General features: G+C 48.0%; 1 protein-coding gene across 1 annotated transcript in view; it reads right to left on the reverse strand.

Annotated features, from left to right (window-relative positions):
- The window catches only part of GOLGA7B (golgin A7 family member B), a 93762-nt gene that overhangs the window by 28137 nt on the left and 45746 nt on the right, over positions 1-19879 (reverse strand). The window contains exon 3 of the mRNA XM_077455714.1: positions 1575-1727. Within this exon, the coding sequence (XP_077311840.1) occupies positions 1575-1727 (153 nt within the window). The remainder of the gene's footprint in view (positions 1-1574; positions 1728-19879) is intronic.

Raw genomic sequence — 19879 nt, forward strand, 5'->3', positions numbered from 1 at the left:
GACATGCCAGTAAAAACTTGGCTGTGCCAGTAAATTTTAGGTGTTGTGTCAGTAAATTTAAATCTGGTAGGATGGCAACACTGCTGCAGTCCCCAACAATCTTCTCTACCAAGCCTGAAGTTGGGTGGGATGAAGTGTGGTCAGCTGCTGATTGACAAGTTACAAACAATGACAATGCTGAAAGCCACCCCTACAACATCTTCTCCTCCCCCTGTAGTAGAAGCTGGCACAGCCTACATGGGGTGACAACACCGCTTTGAACTTGGGAGCAGAGCAGCATCGTTGCCACCCCACCACAAGAAGCAGCATTAGGTGGACTTCTCTGATCTGATATTTCTATCCAGGAGTCCTGCAGATACTTTTGTTACATTGTTTAAGTCCTGATGAAGGGGGGGTACCCCTTAAAAACATGTTGGCTGCCTTTCATTTTTGTGATACCAATTATAGATATTTCACATTTGAGACAATTGTTTTGTGCTCTTTTGGGCTTATCTAAGCAACTAAAGCTGGACAGGAGTGTTAACTCTTCTCTATTCTATCCAAAAATTCACGTCGCTAATACACAATGCTTCTAAATAAAGGGGAGCATGTGACCCCCATTCCTGGATGTCATGTAGATGAGGAAGGGAGGGAGATATTGAAGTGATTGTAAGGTCTCTTTTTTTTTTTATATAACACACATGTTATACTTACCTCCTCTGAGTAGTTGGTTTGGCACAGAGCAGTCCGGATCCATCCCTTACCAGGTGCCTCTTCGCTGCTCTTGCCCCCCCTCGTCGAATGCCCAACAGTAAGCAGCTTGCTATGGGGGCACCTGAGATGTAGCTCCATGTGTCCATTCAGACACAGTGCTGCTGTCCGGCCCCGCCTTTTTTTGGTGAATGGCTAGGGGTACAATGTACCTGATACGCATTCACATGGGGGGGGGGTGGGGGCGGGATCTGAGGGCCCCCGCTTCCAGATTCCGGTAATGTTATACTTACCTGCTCTGTGCAGTTGGTTTTGCACAGAGCAGTCTGGATCCTCCCCTTCTTAGGTCCTCTTCGCTGCTCTTGGCCCCTCCCCTCTGTTCGAATTCCCCCACAGTAAGCAGCTTGCTATGGGGGTACCTGAGCTGCACCTCTGTGTGTCCATTCATACACGGTGCTGCCATTCGCCCCTGCTCCCCTCTGTCTCCTGGTTGGCTAACTGACTTTGATTGACAGCCATGTGAGCCAATGGTGCTGCTGCGGCTTCTCAGCCAATAAAGAGAGAGAGTCTCGGACGGCCAAGGAACTCGTGGACATCGCTGGGCAGGGATGGGGCTCAGGTATTAGGGGGTCTTGGGGCGGCTGCTGCACACAAAAGGCTTTTTATCTTAATGCATAAAAAAAAACACCTTGTGCCTTTACAACCCCTTTAATCCTGTCTCAGGTCCAACATGGAGCTAACAAAGGGGTTGAACTCCTGTCTCTAAGAAAAGAATGGAATGGTAGGTGGGGGATTTGTTCTTTCAATAGACTCTGTTACTTTGTCCCAAGCGGGCGAAATGACAGGGTCTCTCTCCCAAAAAATAAAAACATAATCCAATTTACCTTCTCATAGTGTGTCTCCATGCAGAGGAAGATGAAATAAGCAGTAGCACAAGCTAGACATCCCTCTAGATAAGAGCTACCGCCAATCTTCTCAGCCTCTATATAGTACATATTCAGAATCTTCACTGTCTCCTCAAACAGCTGCTTCTCAATCTGATGAAAACATTAAAGAACAAATAATTATTAACATGAATAATCAATATTATGAGATTTTATTACCACATAATTGTTCAGACACGTTGATGAAAAAAACATTAGACATTTTTGGAAATATTCGGTCAGAGGCTGTAGACATTTTACAGGGGATGGTGGGGAACGTAGACCAGGTACAGGAGATGGTTGGGGACTGTAGACCAGGTACAGGAGATGGTTGGGGACTGTAGACCAGGTACAGGAGATGGTGGGGGGCTGTAGACCAGGTACAGGAGATGGTGGGGGACTGTAGACCAGGTACAGGAGATGGTGGGGGACTGTAGACCAGGTACAGGAGATGGTGGGGGACTGTAGACCAGGTACAGGAGATGGTGGGGGACTGTAGACCAGGTACAGGAGATGGTGGGGGGCTGTAGACCAGGTACAGGAGATGGTGGGGGGCTGTAGACCAGGTACAGGAGACGGTGGGGGGCTGTAGACCAGGTACAGGAGACGGTGGGGGGCTGTAGACCAGGTACAGGAGACGGTTGGGGACTGTAGACCAGGTACAGGAGACGGTTGGGGACTGTAGACCAGGTACAGGAGACGGTTGGGGACTGTAGACCAGGTACAGGAGACGGTTGGGGACTGTAGACCAGGTACAGGAGACGGTTGGGGGCTGTAGACCAGGTACAGGAGACGGTTGGGGGCTGTAGACCAGGTACAGGAGACGGTTGGGGGCTGTAGACCAGGTACAGGAGACGGTTGGGGGCTGTAGACCAGGTACAGGAGACGGTTGGGGGCTGTAGACCAGGTACAGGAGATGGTGGGGGGCTGTAGACCAGGTACAAGAGATGGTGGGGGGCTGTAGACCAGGTACAGGAGAAGGTTGGGGACTGTAGACCAGGTACAGGAGACGGTTGGGGACTGTGGATATGTTACACATGATGGTTAGGGATTGTAGGCATGACACAGACGATGGTTGAGGACTAAAGGCACGGTACAGGAGATGGTTGGGGACTAAAGGCATGGTACAGGAGATGGTTGGGGACTAAAGGCATGGTACAGGAGATGGTTGGGGACTAAAGGCATGGTACAGGAGATGGTTGGGGACTAAAGGCACGGTACAGGAGATGGTTGGGGACTAAAGGCATGGTACAGGAGATGGTTGGGGACAAAAGGCATGGTACAGGAGATGGTTGGGGGACTAAAGGTATGGTACAGGAGATGGTTGGGGGACTAAAGGCATGGTACAGGAGATGGTTGGGGGCTAAAGGCATGGTACAGGAGATGGTTGGGGGCTAAAGGCATGGTACAGGAGATGGTTGGGGACTAAAGGCATGGTACAGGAGATGGTTGGGGACTAAAGGCATGGTACAGGAGATGGTTGGGGACTAACGGCACGGTACAGGAGATGGTTGGGGACTAAAGGCATGGTACAGGAGATGGTTGGGGACTAAAGGCATGGTACAGGAGATGGTTGGGGACTAAAGGCACGGTACAGGAGATGGTTGGGGACTAAAGGCACGGTACAGGAGATGGTTGGGGACTAAAGGCATGGTGCAAGAGATGGTTGGGGACCGCAGGCATGGTACAGGAGATGTTATATCAATGTTATTTCTAACTCTCCCAATTGAATATACTGAAATAAAAATGGTTTGTAGGGTATATTTTAGGCAGCTAAAAAGCTCTAAACACAATAACATTTCTAGTTATCTTTAAAATTCATGACGATATTAAAAGAACAACAAATATACATCAGTCTTTCTGTAGTGTGTCCGGGACGGCTACTGAAGCAAAGCCAATATACATGTACATGATGGGGAGGAAATGCAAATACCTTTTCTTCCCCAGGCTGATAAATACATTTCCAGCACTACGAATGTATGAGGTTTCTTTTATTGTTAGTCACAAAGCCAAATATTCTAATGCCGCGTACACACGAGCGGAATGTCCGACAGAAAAAGTCTTATGGAAGCTATTCATCGGATATTCCGATCCTGTGTATGCCTCATCTGACTTTTTTTTTTGGAAAATTCTGATGGACCTAGAAATAGAACATGTTTTAAATATTTCCGACGGAACCAATTTCTATCGGGAAAACTGCTCGTCCGTATGCTGTTCCGACAGACCAAAAACAAAGCATGCTCTGAAGCAAGTACGAGAGACAGAAACTATTGGCTACTGGCTATTGAACTTCCTTTTTCTAGTCCCGTCGTACGTGTTGTACGTCACCGCGTTCTTGACGATCGGACTTTGGTGTGATCATGTGTACGCAAGAGAGTTTCAGCGGAATTCCGTCGGAAAAACCTTTATGCCCCGTACACACGGTCGGACTTTCCGACGGATCGTATTTTCGGAAAAAATCTGATCGTGTGTGGGCTCCAACGATCTTTTTCCGTCGGAATTTCCGACACACAAAGTTTGAGAGCTGGATCTAAAATTTTCCGAAAACAAAATCCGATCGTTTAAATTTCGATCGCGTGTCGACAATTCAGACGGACAAAGTGCCACGCACGTGCAGAATAAAATTATGAGACGAAAGCTATTGGCTACTGGCCTCTTTATAGTCCCACCGTACGTGTTCTACGTCACCGCTTTCAGAACGATTGGATTTTCCGTCAACTTTGTGCGACCGTGTGTATGCTAGACAAGTTTGGGCCAAAATCCATCGGAAAAAATCAGATGGATTTTGTCGTCGGAAAGTCCGACCGTGTGTACGGGGCATAAGAGTTTATTCCGTCGGGAAAAGCGGATGTGTACGCGGCATAAGAAATTCAGTTCACACATGTGCAACAATACCGGAACAGGGTCATCTAATGATCAAAGTTGCCAAATTACACCCCCACCTTTCAGACCTGTTGCTAGATGCCACAATAAAAATTGCCTGCATTGGCGCCCATGTCTGCAACAACCACCAAATGCATTGGTGCCAGTGTCTGCAATAATAATTATAACCCCCTGCATTGGTGCCAGTGTCTGCAATAATAACCCCCTGCATTGGTACCAGTGTCCACATTAATAACCTCCTGCATTGGTACCAGTGTCCACATTACTAACCCCCTGCATTGGTACCAGTATCCACATTAATAACCCCCTGCATTGGTACCAGTGTCCACATTAATAACCCCGTGCATTGGTACCAGTGTCCACATTAATAACCCCCTGCATTGGTACCTGTGTCCACATTAATAACCCCCTGCATTGGTACCTGTGTCCACATTAATAACCCCCTGCATTGATACCAGTGTCCCCATTAATAATAACTCCCTCTTGCTTTAGTTCCAGTATCCACAATTATAACCCTCTGCATTGGTGCCAGCATCTGCAATAATAAAAAAAACACATTGGTGCCAGTGTCCACAATAACCCCCTGCGATGGTGCCAGTGTCTGCAAAATGAAACCTCTGCATTGATACCAGTGTCTGCAATAATAACCCCCTGCATTGGTGCCAGTGTCTTCAATAATAACCCCCTGCACTGATACCAGTGTCCACAATAATAATAACTCTCCCTTGTTTTAGTTCCAGTGTCCACAATTATAACCCCCTGCAATGGTGCCAGTGTCCGCAATAATAAAAAAAAAAACCTGCATTGGTGCCAGTGTCCACAATAACCCCCTGCATTGGTGCCAGTGTCTGAAATAGTAAACTGCTGCATTGGTGCCAGTGTCCACAATAATAATCCTTGCATTGGTGCCAGTGTCTGCAATATTAACTCCCTGCGTTGGCGCCAGTGTCTGAAATGGTAAACCGCTGCATTGGTGCCAGTGTCTACAATAATGATCCCTTGCATTGGTGCCAGTGTCTGCAATATTAACCCCTTGCACTGGTATTACACCCCCTACTCTCTGCTGCCTTGATTCACTCTTGGCTCCTTAGGATGAAATTTAAGAACCGATAGTATAAAAGATACAAAAGGAAAATAATAGTGTGGCAGGATAGGATGTTCCTGAGCTACTCCAAAAAGAGACTCAATAGTATGCACAGGTACCAAACAGTTACCATTCCTGTTGCAGCTTTGCAAACTTCATTTTAGGAAAAATTTCACTTTAAAGAAATAAAGGAATAAAATTACAAATCAGAACATTGCACCCTCTCATTGACGCCTACAAGCATGTGAAAACGTGTCCTATGACTTAACTGGTATGTAATTGAAACTTGCTTACTCATTAGCACTTGCTAAAGGCTGTGGCGTGCAACCAAGAGCTTTCGAAATATGTAACATGAATAGAGGAACACCAGCAATGTCATTGGTGCTGCAGTCACCTCTGTATACAGTGCCTTGCGGAAGTATTCGGCCCCCTTGAACTTTTCAACCTTTTGCCACATTTCAGGCTTCAAACATAAAGATATAAAATTGTAATTTTTGTGAAGAATCACCAACAAGTGGGACACAATTGTGAAGTGGAATGAAATCTATTGGATATTTTCAACTTTTTTAGCAAATAAAAAACTGAAAAGTGGTGCGTGCAAAATGATTCGGCCCCTTTACTTTCAGTGCAGCAAACTCACTCCAGAAGTTCAGCGAGGATCTCTGAATGATCCAATGTTGTCCTAAATGACTGATGGTGATAAATAGAATCCACCTGTGTGTAATCAAGTCTCTGTATAAATGCACCTGCTCTGTGATAGTCTCAGGGTTCTGTTGAAAGTGCAGAGAGCATCATGAAGACCAAGGAACACACCAGGCAGGTCCGTAATACTGTTGTGGAGAAGTTTAAAGCCGGATTTGGATACAAAAAAAATTTCCCAAGCTTTAAACATCCCAAGGAGCACTGTGCAAGCGATCATTTTGAAATGGAAGGAGTATCAGACCACTGCAAATCTACCAAGACCTGGCCGTCCCTCTAAACTTTCAGCTCAGACAAGGAGAAGACTGATCAGAGATGCAGCCAAGAGGCCCATGATCACTCTGGATGAACTGCAGAGAACTACAGCTGAGGTGGAAGAGTCTGTCCATAGGACAACAATCAGTCGTACACTGCACAAATCTGGCCTTTATGGAAGAGTGGCAAGAAGAAAGCCATTTCTCAAAGATATCCATAAAAAGTCTCGTCTAAAGTTTGCCACAAGCCACCTGGGAGACACACCAAACATGTGGAAGAAGGTGCTCTGGTCAGATGAAACCAAAATCCAACTTTTTGCCCACAATGCAAAACGATATGTTTGGCGTAAAAGCAACACAGCTCATCACCCTCAACACACCATCCCCACTGTCACACATGGTGGTGGCAGCATCATGGTTTGGGCCTGCTTTTCTTCAGCAGGGACAGGGAAGATGGTTAAAATTGAGGGGAAGATGGATGCAGCCAAATACAGGACCATTCTGGATGAAAACCTGTTGGAGTCTGAAAAAGATCTGAAACTGGGACGGAGATTTATCTTCCAACAAGACAATGATCCCAAACATACAGCAAAATCTACAAAGGAATGGTTCACAAATAAACTTATCCAGGTGTTAGAATGGCCAAGTCAAAGTCCAGACCTGAATCCAATCGAGATTCTGTGGAAAGAGCTGAAAACTGCTGTTCACAAACGCTCTCCATCCAACCTCACTGAGCTCCAGCTGTTTTGCAAGGAAGAACGGGCAAGAATTTCAGTCTCTCGATGTGCAAAACTGATAGAGACATACCCCAAGCGACTTGCAGCTGTAATCGCAGCAAAAGGTGGCTCTACAAAGTATTAACGCAAGGGGGCCGAATAATTTTGCACGCCCCACTTTTCATTTTTTTATTAGTTAAAAAAGTTTCAAAAAATCCAATAAATTTCGTTCCACTTCACAATTGTGTCCCACTTGTTGGTGATTCTTCACAAAAAATAAAAATTTTATATCTTTATGTTTGAAGCCTGAAATGTGGCAAAAGGTTGAAAAGTTCAAGGGGGCCGAATACTTTCGCAAGGCACTGTATATCCACTTGTGGACCGCCTATCTGCAATGTACTGCTTACGGGCAGCTTATGCAGGCAAAGTGACTTACTGGTATGCCACTGCTTGCTTCTGGGTTTAGGGTGGGCGCATGACAAACTGCCTTCTGTTACAGCAAAATATTTCAAACTTAGACTTGGCATTCCAGAACGCCGACTGACATTTTTCTGCACACCGGTTTTGGGGTTTTTGTGCTTAGAAGAGTCTCCTGGATTTGTTTCCACATCGGAGGTATGACTGTCCAGGAAGACGCCTGACTAAACCTCTCTGGACTGTAGATGGGTGTACCAGAGTCCTATCGATTTCTGCCAGGTCTGAGCTGATGTTGCCACTGGACCTCTTCCAATTGTGAAGGGAGGTCAACATGATGTGCCTGCAGGGTTCCATGGCTGATCACTGCGTTTTTGGTCTTCAGCTTTGCCTGATGCTTTGTGCTCCTGCAAAAGGGCTTGGACAGTCCATTCAGGAACACATGTATGGCTTGAAATTTCTGAGGGACCTTCTTGATGCTGTGCCATGGTGTGTGAGAAGTTCACTGAACCTCAATGTGTTAGTAGAATATGGCTTTTTATCACCTAGTTTTATCCCTCCTGAACAGCTGGTTTGATTTAATGATTGTATTTTATCCTACAAATTGTCTTGTTGGTCATTAGCACCTGGTCAATATAATTGTTTGACAATACAATGGATCATATGTCTGCAAATTCCATAAATGTGTGCAATTGTGCCTAGAATTAGTGATGCCCAATGATGGATGTATACGCGTCTCCAGTGTAAATGTGATTAAAGGGAGTCCAGACCTACCATCGCTGAAGGAGAGCAGCTCCAAAAGGTAAGTGGGTTATAATGTGCCAGTATGCTTTGCATCCTGGCACATTAGAGCAAATGCTGGCCCGCCACTACCCCAATTTAATTCTGCTTTATGGGCCATGCAGTCAGGTTTTGGTTCTATTTGCTACATCTCTCGTCTTGACCATTGCAACTCCCTTCTCATAGGCTGAACTCTACACATGCTATCTTCTTTAGTCCATCATGAATGCTGCTGCAACTGATTTGTCCCCCACCCATCTCTGCCAATCCCTCCACTGGCCTCCATTCAGTGTCCTCCACCCATCTCTGCCAATCCCTCCACTGGCCTCCATTCAGTGTCCCCCACCCATCTCTGCCAATCCCTCCACTGGCCTCCATTCAGTGTCCTCCACCCATCTCTGCCAATCCCTCCACTGGTCTCCATTCAGTGTCCCCCACCCATCTCTGCCAATCCCTCCACTGGCCTCCATTCAGTGTCCTCCACCCATCTCTGCCAATCCCTCCACTGGTCTCCATTCAGTGTCCCCCACCCATCTCTGCCAATCCCTCCACTGGCCTCCATTCAGTGTCCTCCACCCATCTCTGCCAATCCCTCCACTGGCCTCCATTCAGTGTCCCCCACCCATTTCTGCCAATCCCTCCACTGGCCTCCATTCAGTGTCCCCCACCCATCTCTGCCAATCCCTCCACTGGCCTCCATTCAGTGTCCTCCACCCATCTCTGCCAATCCCTCCACTGGTCTCCATTCAGTGTCCCCCACCCATCTCTGCCAATCCCTCCACTGGCCTCCATTCAGTGTCCTCCACCCATCTCTGCCAATCCCTCCACTGGTCTCCATTCAGTGTCCCCCACCCATCTCTGCCAATCCCTCCACTGGCCTCCATTCAGTGTCCTCCACCCATCTCTGCCAATCCCTCCACTGGCCTCCATTCAGTGTCCCCCACCCATTTCTGCCAATCCCTCCACTGGCCTCCATTCAATGTCCTCCACCCATCTCTGCCAATCCCTCCACTGGCCTCCATTCAGTGTCCCCCACCCATCTCTGCCAATCCCTCCACTGGCCTCCATTCAGTGTCCTCCACCCATCTCTGCCAATCCCTCCACTGGCCTCCATTCAGTGTCCTCCACCCATCTCTGCCAATCCCTCCACTGGTCTCCATTCAGTGTCCTGCTCCCCTCTCTGCCAATCCCTCCACTGACCTCCATTCAGTGTCCTCCACCCATCTCTGCCAATCCCTCCACTGGTCTCCATTCAGTGTCCTTCACCCAGTGTCCTCCACCCATCTCTGCCAATCCCTCCACTGACCTCCATTCAGTGTCCTCCTCCCCTCTCTGCCAATCCCTTCACTGACCTCCATTCAGTGTCCTCCACCCATCTCTGCCAATCCCTCCACTGACCTCCATTCAGTGTCCTCCGCCCCTCTCTGCCAATCCCTCCACTGACCTCCATTCATTGTCCTCCACCCAGCTCTGCCAATACTTCCACTGACCTCCATTCAGTGTCGTCCTCCACTGACCTCCATTCAGTGTCCTCCACCCATCTCTGCCAATCCCTCCACTGACCTCCATTCAGTGTTCACCCATCTCTGCCAATCCCTCCACTGACCTCCATTCAGTGTTCACCCATCTCTGCCAATCCCTCCACTGACCTCCATTCAGTGTTCACCCATCTCTGCCAATCCCTCCACTGACCTCCATTCAGTGTTCACCCATCTCTGCCAATCCCTCCACTGACCTCCATTCAGTGTCCTCCACCCAGCTCTGCCAATACTTTCACTGACCTCCGCTCAGTGTCCCCCACCTCTCTCTCTGTCAATCCCTCTACAGGTCTCCATTCAGTATCCTCCTCCCCTCTCTGCCAATCCCTCCACTGACTTCCATTTGCCCAATAACTAAATTTAAAATACTAACAACAACATACAAAGCCATTCACAACTCTGCCACTTGCTACACCGCCAATCTGGTCTCCAAATATCATCCAAACCTTCCTCTCCTCCAAAGACCTCCTGCTCTCAAGTTCACTTGTCTTCTCCTCTCATGCTCACCTCCAGGACTTCTCCAGAGCCTCTCCCACCCTCTGGAACTCTCTACCTCAATCCGTCCGGCTATCTCCTACTCCGTCCTCCTTTAGGCGATCCCTGAAAACTCACCTCTTCAGGGAAGCCCGTCCTGCCTCCACCTAACAACTGAATTTGAATTCTTACATCAGCTCGTCCCTCACAGTTCTTACTTTCTGTACCACTTGCCCCTCCATATCAGATTGTAATGAACTCTTATGAGAGAGGTCCTCTTAACCTTCTTGTATTGCATTGTACCTGTACTGTCTCCCTTGTAAAGTGCTGTGCAAACTGCTACTATATAAATACTGAATAATAATAACAATATTTATAATTATTATATTCTGGTTCTGTGCAGAAAGGCTTATAAGCATGACCCAAGACACCATGAAAAAGGCTGTACGATGAACACAATAGAACACAAAACGTGCCATCCTAATATATGGGAGCCAGCTGCTGTCAGATGAAATGGGAGACATCATGTGGCCCAGGCCATAAGTGCAAGTCCCCAGAGAACAAGGACTGAGATAATAAAACAACTGTGGCAAATAGGGACTAATATTGAAATGCAGAACGAGGTACGCTCCTGACTGTTCGGGGTATACGACTAACTGACCATGAATGGTTCCTCGCCTACTCATTAGACATGTATGATTCATTTCATTACAAACCTAAATTCAGCACCGCCGATCGCAGAGAGGAAGAGAGGAGAGCCGCCGGTTGGATGATCAGAGCAGGGAACATCACAGCTTTCGTTTCAATAGCTGTGTGCCGTTACATAAGCTCCTCCTCTTTTTCCGGGACTATGATAGAAAAATTCACCCGTCCAATCCTAGGTCGGGTGACATGTATCAAAGTTCCCCGGACAAGGGGATGGGCTTATGTGACGGTGCACGGCGGGGGGGGGGGGGGAGACACAGCTATTGAAATGAAAGATGTGATGTTCCCGGCTCTAATCATCCAGCCAACGGCTCTCCTCTCTTCCCCTCCACAGGTAGGCTACATGGTGGGCACAAACTTCATGGGACACAGGCTGCATGGTGGGCACAGGCTGCATGGGATACAGGCTGCATTGCACACAGGCTGCATAGGGGGCACAAACTTCATGGGATACAGGCTGAATGGGGCACAGGCTGCATGGTGGGCACAAACTCCATGGGACACAAGCTGCATTGTACACAGGCTGCATGGTGGGCACAATGCATGAGACACAGGCTGCATGAGACACAGGCTGCATGGTGGGACACAGGCTGCATGGGACACAGGCTGCATGGGACACAGGCTGCATGGGACACAGGCTGCATGGGACACAGGCTGCATGGGACACAGGCTGCATGGTGGGCACAGTCTGCATGGTGGGCACAGTCTGCATGGTGGGCACAGGCTGCATTGCACACAGTCTGCATGGTGGGCACAGGCTGCATTGCACACAGTCTGCATGATGGGCACAGACTGCATTGCACACAGGCTGCATGGGTCATAGGCTGCATGGTGGGCACAAACTTCATGGGATACAGGCTGAATGGGGCACAGGCTGCATGGTGGGCACAAACTGCATGGGGCACAGGCCACATGGTGGGCACAGGCTGCATCATTGGTGGGCACAGGCTGCATCATTGGCGGGCACGAATAAAGTTATTAATTTTTTTTAACTTAGCTCTGCATAAAACATTCAAGTGTCATTTCATGAGATAATTTATGACGGCGGGTTTAGGGGCCAGTTTAAGGGGGGGGGATTAGGGGCGGGGCAAGGTAGGGGTTGGGCGGAGCAACTGGTGGCGAGTAACCCTTGAGGCCTGGCTAGTAGCTCAGGACTTGACATTTTGAGCCCTGGTGTAGATAATGTGTACAAACATCCATTGCTAGAAAATAATTTTCCATGTCTGTATTGCGAAAGCGCTGCACCTCACCCTCTGTTTTGGATGCCTCTTAATTGCTGTTTCAATGAGACAATTAATTGGAAAATGTGGCTTGGCAAACAGTATATAGAATAGAAAAGAATAGAGTAAAACAGAACAAAATGGAATAGAAAATAAAGGAACGGAATAGAATAAAATAAAATAGAAAGAATATAAACCATCTTCTGAAAATAAAATTTCAAATAGAATGCATTTGATTTCAAAGAGAAAAGCATAGAATAAAAAAAATGCCATGAAAAAATAGAAAAGAATAGAACAGAAAATAATGAAATAGCATAGAATAAAAAAAAAAAAATTGAATTGAAAGAATATAAAAATATAGCCATCTTCCTATATTCAAATTTTACAATAGAATAGAAAATGCATAGAATAGAAAGAATATAAAAAATATAACCATTCTCCCAAAATGTCGAATAAATAGAATAGAATATGCAAATAAAAAAAATATATAAAAGAATAGAATAGAAAAAAACACAATAGAATAGAAGTGACTAGAAGGAATATAACCATCTTTCAAAATTTGAATTTTGAATAGAAGAAATGGAATTCGAATGGATTAAAATGTTCAGAATTCGGTTGAACTAAGTTAAATTAGATCGAATTCTGAAAAATTGTCGTTGTAAATGGGGCGATCAACAGCGATCAATTTTGCTCATCAGTGCAGCCCCAACAGTGCCCAGCAGTGTTGCCAGTTAGTGCCGTCTTTCAGCGTCCATCAGTGCCTGCTCATCAGTGTCGCCCATCAGAACGGCCTATCAGGTCCCATAAGTGCAGCCCATCAGTGCCACCTATCCGTGCTCTTCTGCTCTTCTGTGTCGTCTCATCTGTGTTAATCAGTGTAGCCTCATCAGCACATATTAGTGAAGGAGAAAAAATACTTACAAAATTTTATAAACAGAAACAAAGAAAAAAAGTGTCTAAAAATGTTCGGTCTTAATTTTTATTTTATTTTTTAATGACTGCACTCATGGCAATGGCGAGGCTGCACTCATGGCAATGGCGAGGCTGCACTCATGGCAATGGCGAGGCTGCACTCATGGCAATGGCGAGGCTGCACTCATGGCAATGGCGAGGCTGCACCCTGGCAATGGCGAGGCTGCACTCATGGCGCTGGTGAGGCTGCACTCATGGCGCTGGCGAGGCTGCACTCATGGCGCTGGCGAGGCTGCACTCATGGCGCTGGCGAGGCTGCACTCATGGCGATGGCGAGGCTGCACTCATGGCGATGGCGAGGCTGCACTCATGGCGATGGCGAGGCTGTACACACTCATGGCGCTGGCGAGGCTGCACTCATGGCAATGGCGAGGCTGCACTCATGGCAATGGCGAGGCTGTACACACTCATGGCGCTGGCGAGGCTGCACTCATGGCGCTGGCGAGGCTGCACTCATGGCGCTGGCGAGGCTGCACTCATGGCAATGGCGAGGCTGTACACACTCATGGCGCTGGCGAGGCTGCACTCATGGCAATGGCGAGGCTGCACTCATGGCAATGGCGAGGCTGTACACACTCATGGCGCTGGCGAGGCTGCACTCATGGCAATGGCGAGGCTGCACTCATGGCAATGGCGAGGCTGCACTCATGGCAATGGCGAGGCTGTACACACTCATGGCGCTGGCGAGGCTGCACTCATGGCAATGGCGAGGCTGCACTCATGGCAATGGCGAGGCTGTACACACTCATGGCGCTGGCGAGGCTGCACTCATGGCGCTGGCGAGGCTGCACCCATGGCAATGGCGAGGCTGCACCCATGGCAATGGCGAGGCTGCACTCATGGCAATGGCGAGGCTGCACCCATGGCAATGGCGAGGCTGCACCCATGGCAATGGCGAGGCTGCACTCATGGCAATGGCGAGGCTGCACTCATGGCAATGGCGAGGCTGCACACACTCATGGCGCTGGCGAGGCTGCACACACTCATGGCGCTGGCGAGGCTGCACTCATGGCAATGGCGAGGCTGCACTCATGGCAATGGCGAGGCTGCACCCATGGCAATGGCGAGGCTGCACTCATGGCAATGGCGAGGCTGCACTCATGGCAATGGCGAGGCTGCACTCATGGCAATGGCGAGGCTGTACACACTCATGGCGCTGGCGAGGCTGCACTCATGGCGCTGGCGAGGCTGCACTCATGGCAATGGCAAGGCTGCACTCATGGCAATGGCGAGGCTGCACTCATGGCAATGGCGAGGCTGTACACACTCATGGCGCTGGCGAGGCTGCACTCATGGCAATGGCGAGGCTGCACTCATGGCAATGGCGAGGCTGCACTCATGGCAATGGCGAGGCTGCACTCATGGCAATGGCGAGGCTGCACACACTCATGGCGCTGGCGAGGCTGCACACACTCATGGCGCTGGCGAGGCTGCACACACTCATGGCGCTGGCGAGGCTGCACACACTCATGGCGCTGGCGAGGCTGCACACACTCATGGCGCTGGCGAGGCTGCACACACTCATGGCGCTGGCGAGGCTGCACTCATGGCGCTGGCGAGGCTGCACTCATGGCGCTGGCGAGGCTGCACTCATGGCGCTGGCGAGGCTGCACTCATGGCGCTGGCGAGGCTGCACTCATGGCAATGGCGAGGCTGCACTCATGGCAATGGCGAGGCTGCACACACTCATGGCGCTGGCGAGGCTGCACACACTCATGGCGCTGGCGAGGCTGCACTCATGGCGCTGGCGAGGCTGCACTCATGGCGCTGGCGAGGCTGCACTCATGGCGCTGGCGAGGCTGCACTCATGGCAATGGCGAGGCTGCACTCATGGCAATGGCGAGGCTGCACTCATGGCGCTGGCGAGGCTGCAGATGGGCACTGAGAATTATTTTGCTTCACAGTTCTTTATTTAAAAAAAAAATTTTCCCCTGAAACTTCCCTCTTAAAATGAAGGTGCGTGTTATAGGCTGATAAATACGGTATATCCAAATAACACGCCCGAGCTCATCCTTAGTCCTGAACGGCGCTCGGGGATGCGTCGGGGGGCCACAAAAGGTAGAGATAGATATATATTACTGTATATATCCAAATAACACGCCCAAGCTCATCTCTTTACCACACACATCCACAAAGGCATGAGAATTCTTGTTGGGCCGTGTATTGGTGCTCGGACGAACAGACCGAATTTTAATGGTTCAAAGAATGTCAGGGAAAGAGGTCGGCCCTCGTGTATGTTCACTTCATCAAATCTGTCCCTCTTTGAAAAAAGTTTGGACACCCCTGACCTATGGTAATGGAGGCTTGGTCATGGTGCAGCTTTGGGACTGACTGATGTCTCTGAACGGCCACTAAGCCAAAGATGCCGCAAACCTCTCGCGGCTTCTCTACCACAAATGTCGGCCGCTCTGACCAGCTGCGATGGATCAGTCTCGGATGGGTTTCTACTTTCCTAACCAAGGAGCGTGTGATGCAATTCCACATCCTTGCCGCTCTTACAGTAAAGAACCCTCTACGCAGTTTAAGGTTAAACCTTTTTTCTTCGAATTTTAATGCGTTTTATCCCTATTGCGGAGTCACCAGTAGGGTATTTGTAAATTGAAATTGCCTTATCAGTGGCCCAGCCTCTAAGTGCCCATCAGTGCCCCTCAGTGATCACTATTAGTGCCGCCTCATCAGTGCCCCTCAGTGGTCCCTATTAGTGCTGCCTCATCAGTGCTGCCTATCAACACCCATCAGTGCCCACCAGTGCTGCCTATCAAAGCCCATCAGTGGCCCCTATTAGTGCTGCCTCATCAGTGCTGCCCATCAATGCCCACCAGTGCTGCCTATCAATGCCCACTAGTGCTGCCTATCAATGCCCATCAGTGGTGCCTGATCATTGCCCCTCAGTGCTCCCTAGTAGTGCTACCTCATCAGTGCTCGTCAGTGGTCCCTATAAGTGCTGTCTATCAACGCCCATCAGTGCTGCCTCATCAGTGCCCACCAGTGCTATCTATCAATGCCCATCAGTGCTGCCTCATCAGTGCCCCTCAGTGGTCCCTATTAGTGCTACCTCATCAGTGCCCACCAGAGCTGTCTATCAATGCTCACCAGTGTTTCCTATCAATGCCCCTCAGTGGTCCCTATTAGTGCTGCCTGATCAGTGCCCATCAGTGGTCCCTATTAGTGCTGCCTCATCAGTGCCCCTCAGTGGTCCCTATTAGTGCTGCCTATCAACGCCCATCAGTGCTGCCTCATCAGTGCCCACCAGTGCTGCCTATCAATGTCCATCAGTGCTGCCTCATCAGTGGCCCTCAGTGATCCCTATTAGTGCTGCCTCATCAGTGCTCACCAGTGCTGTCTATCAATGCCCATCAGTGCTGCCTATCAATGCACATCCGTGCTGCCTCATCAGTGCCACCTATGAGTGCCCATCCGTGCCCATCCGTGAAGGAAAACAATCGCCAGTTTGGAAAACATATAACAGTTATAACAGAAACTAAGAAAAATGTTTTTTATTTAAGATGGTCTTTTTTCATTTGTTTAGCAAAAAAAAACAAAAACAAAACCCAGTGGTGATTAAAGCGGGAGTCCGCCGGGACTCCGCATTTTTTTTTTTTTTTTAAAAGCCAGCAGCTACAAATACTGCAGCTGCTGACTTTTAAAATAGTGACACTTACCTGTCCAGCGCGCCCGCGATGTCGGCACCCGAAGCCGATCTCTAGATCGTCTCTCAGGTGCTGCCGCCGCCATCTTGGGTATGGGAATCAGGAAGTGGAGCCTTTCGGCTTCATTTCCCGGTTCCCTACTGCGCATGCGCGAGTTGCGCTGCGCAATGAGGCTGGACCCGCTGCCTCTGGGATCTGTGTGTTTCCCAGCAGGCAGCAGGGCACTTGCGGAAGGGGGCGGGCACTTGCGGAAAGGGGCGTAATGTACGCCCCTTTCCGCAGAGAGCTAGCCCGGAAGTGGGTGCAGTTACCTGGATTATCCAGGTAACTGCACCCCCCTCCCCCCTGAAAGGTGCCAATTGTGGCGCCGGAGGGGGGGAGGAATCCGATGAGCGGAAGGTCCATTTTAGGGTGGACCTCCACTTTAAATACCATCAAAAGAAAGCTCTATTTGTATGTAAAAAAAAAAAAAAAAAAAAAAAGATAAAAATGTAATCTGGGTACAGCGTTACATGACTGCGCAATTGTCAAAGTGTGCCAGCGCTGACAGCTGAAAATTGGCCCGGGGGGGGGGGGGGGGGGGGGGGGGGGGGTTAAAGTGCCCGGTATTGAAGGGGTTAAAGGAGGAGCCCTGGACTATATAAAAAAACGACTCCCCACCTCTACGGCCTCATTTCTAATCCCCTAAACTTCGTGCGATGTTATTATTCTTATTCCGCTCACATTGTATCCTTCTCATTGTCACATAGAATACAGGGGGGGGGGGGGGAGGGAAGGGAAAGGGTTAATGTTTGTGGGCAAAAGTCCCCCAGAGCGATTCTCTCCCCCGTGTCCGACTTCAATGCGGTAATTAGAGGGGGAAAAAAATAAAAGTCGGAATTTGATGTCTCTCCGCGCCCCCCCCCATTAGCGATCCTCCCACCCCCCCCATGGCGATCCTCTCCCCACCCCCCCCCATGGACACTTGGCAGAATTCCCGCAGCCGGCATGAAATCCCTATGAAGAATCCCAGAATAGTAATTGTGCGAATCAACAGAGGAGAGAAGTGTGACAATATCTTGGCATTCGCACCGCGATGAACACGCTCCCTGCATGGATGATCCGCACCGCCGACCGTCCATGGAACAGATGCAGCTTGTATTATGCCATCCGATAGAGAAAACATCCATATGGCGGCTTCTTGGCACAGAGCGTGACCGCGCATCCCGACACCCCGCGTACGAGGACCATTCATGGCACGGACATTTCATGAGACATGTGCAATTCGTTACGTTACAAACTCTTTTTTTTTTTTTTAAATGAATTTCGACAAATTTGTGAATTCGGAAATATCAGAATTAAAGAAAAACCCGTTTAACAAACTTTTCCCAAATATTTGTAAATTCAAATATATAAAAAAAAATAAAAAAATAAAAATAAAAAATCGTAAATTCACAAAATCGGTTCATTCTAAAATAATTCTAAAATAAAAATCAGAAAAAAAATTTCAACAAAATTTGTGAATTCGGAAATATCCGAATGAATGAAAAACCCCATTTAACAAACTTTTCCAAATATTCGTAAATACAAATATATAGAAAAAAAAATTGTAAATTTGACAAAATTCGTAAATTTAAATTGGTTAATAAAAAAAAAAAAAAAAAATCAGAAAAATTTCGACAAATTTGTGAATTCAGAAATATCCGAATGAATGAAACAAACTTTCCCAAATATTGGTAAATTTAAATATTTGAAAAAAAAAAAAAAATCGTAAAATTCTCAAAATTGGTTAATAAAAATAAAAAAAAACAAAAAAACAACAGCTACTTATAGAAGGACTGCGATATTGTGGTGGACAGATCGGACACCAAGTGAAACTTGCACTGTCACTGTACTACTGACAATGGCAGGGAAGGGGTTGACACCGGAGGTGGGGGAAAACAAAGGGTTAAATGTATGCCTAGCCTGTGCTTTCTCACTATGGGGGGGGAGGTGCTTTTACTAGAGGAAGGCACTGATCCATGTGCCTGCTTTGCAGAGAGACACAGAATCTATACCTTCCTTCAGACAGAACAGCAATCTGCCTTGTTTACATAGGCAGATTGCCGTCCTGCCTGTGTACGGTGTAATCTGTGGGTGTCAGGAGGGACATGGGCTCCAGCCATGTGTGATCAGACCAGACGTACTAGGTATGTGATCTGGCACAGAGCGGCCGCCCTGCCGCAGTATATGAACGGTGGGTGGTGGTTAAAAGCCTTAGTGAAAAAATTGGTGGGTTTTGCAACTTTTTATGTCTTGCGGTATTTGCATAGCGATTTTGTAAATGTAATTATTTGGGAAAATGCACTTTGAGTTTTAATGCAAAAAAAAAATAAAAATAAAAAGAAGAAGAAGAACGCACTACATAAACTGATTTGTTGGTTAAATATAAAAAAAGATACACCGAGTTTATAGACACCAAACATGTCATGCTTTAAAATTGCGCACACCGGCAAACGTTGTACATTTTGCTATCCATAGGTGACGTTTTTCAAAAGCCTTTACAGGTTACCACTTTAGGACTGGAGGTCTGGTGCTAGAATTACTGCCCGTGATCTGACGTTCGCGGTGATACCTCACATGTATGGGACGATTATTCATTTTATTTTTTGTATTTTTATACTGTTGCTTTATAAAAAGAATTGTATAACGGTTATGGCTGTCAAAAGCAGTAGTGTATTTTGGTTTTGTGCTGCCCTAGGCAAGACTAAAATCGGGCATTATAGCGACCATGACCTGAATCTATGAGACCAACTACTACGAGGTATCCAATGACCCGAATCTACCATGACCTGGATCCATAAGATCAACTAAATGCTAGGGTCACCATGACCTGGATACATGTAACCAACTTCTTCT

This window comes from Lithobates pipiens, unplaced genomic scaffold (assembly GCF_037356315.1).
Source record: "Lithobates pipiens isolate NorthernLeopardFrog02 unplaced genomic scaffold, aLitPip1_a1.2 Scaffold_25, whole genome shotgun sequence".
NCBI lineage: Eukaryota > Metazoa > Chordata > Amphibia > Anura > Ranidae > Lithobates > Lithobates pipiens.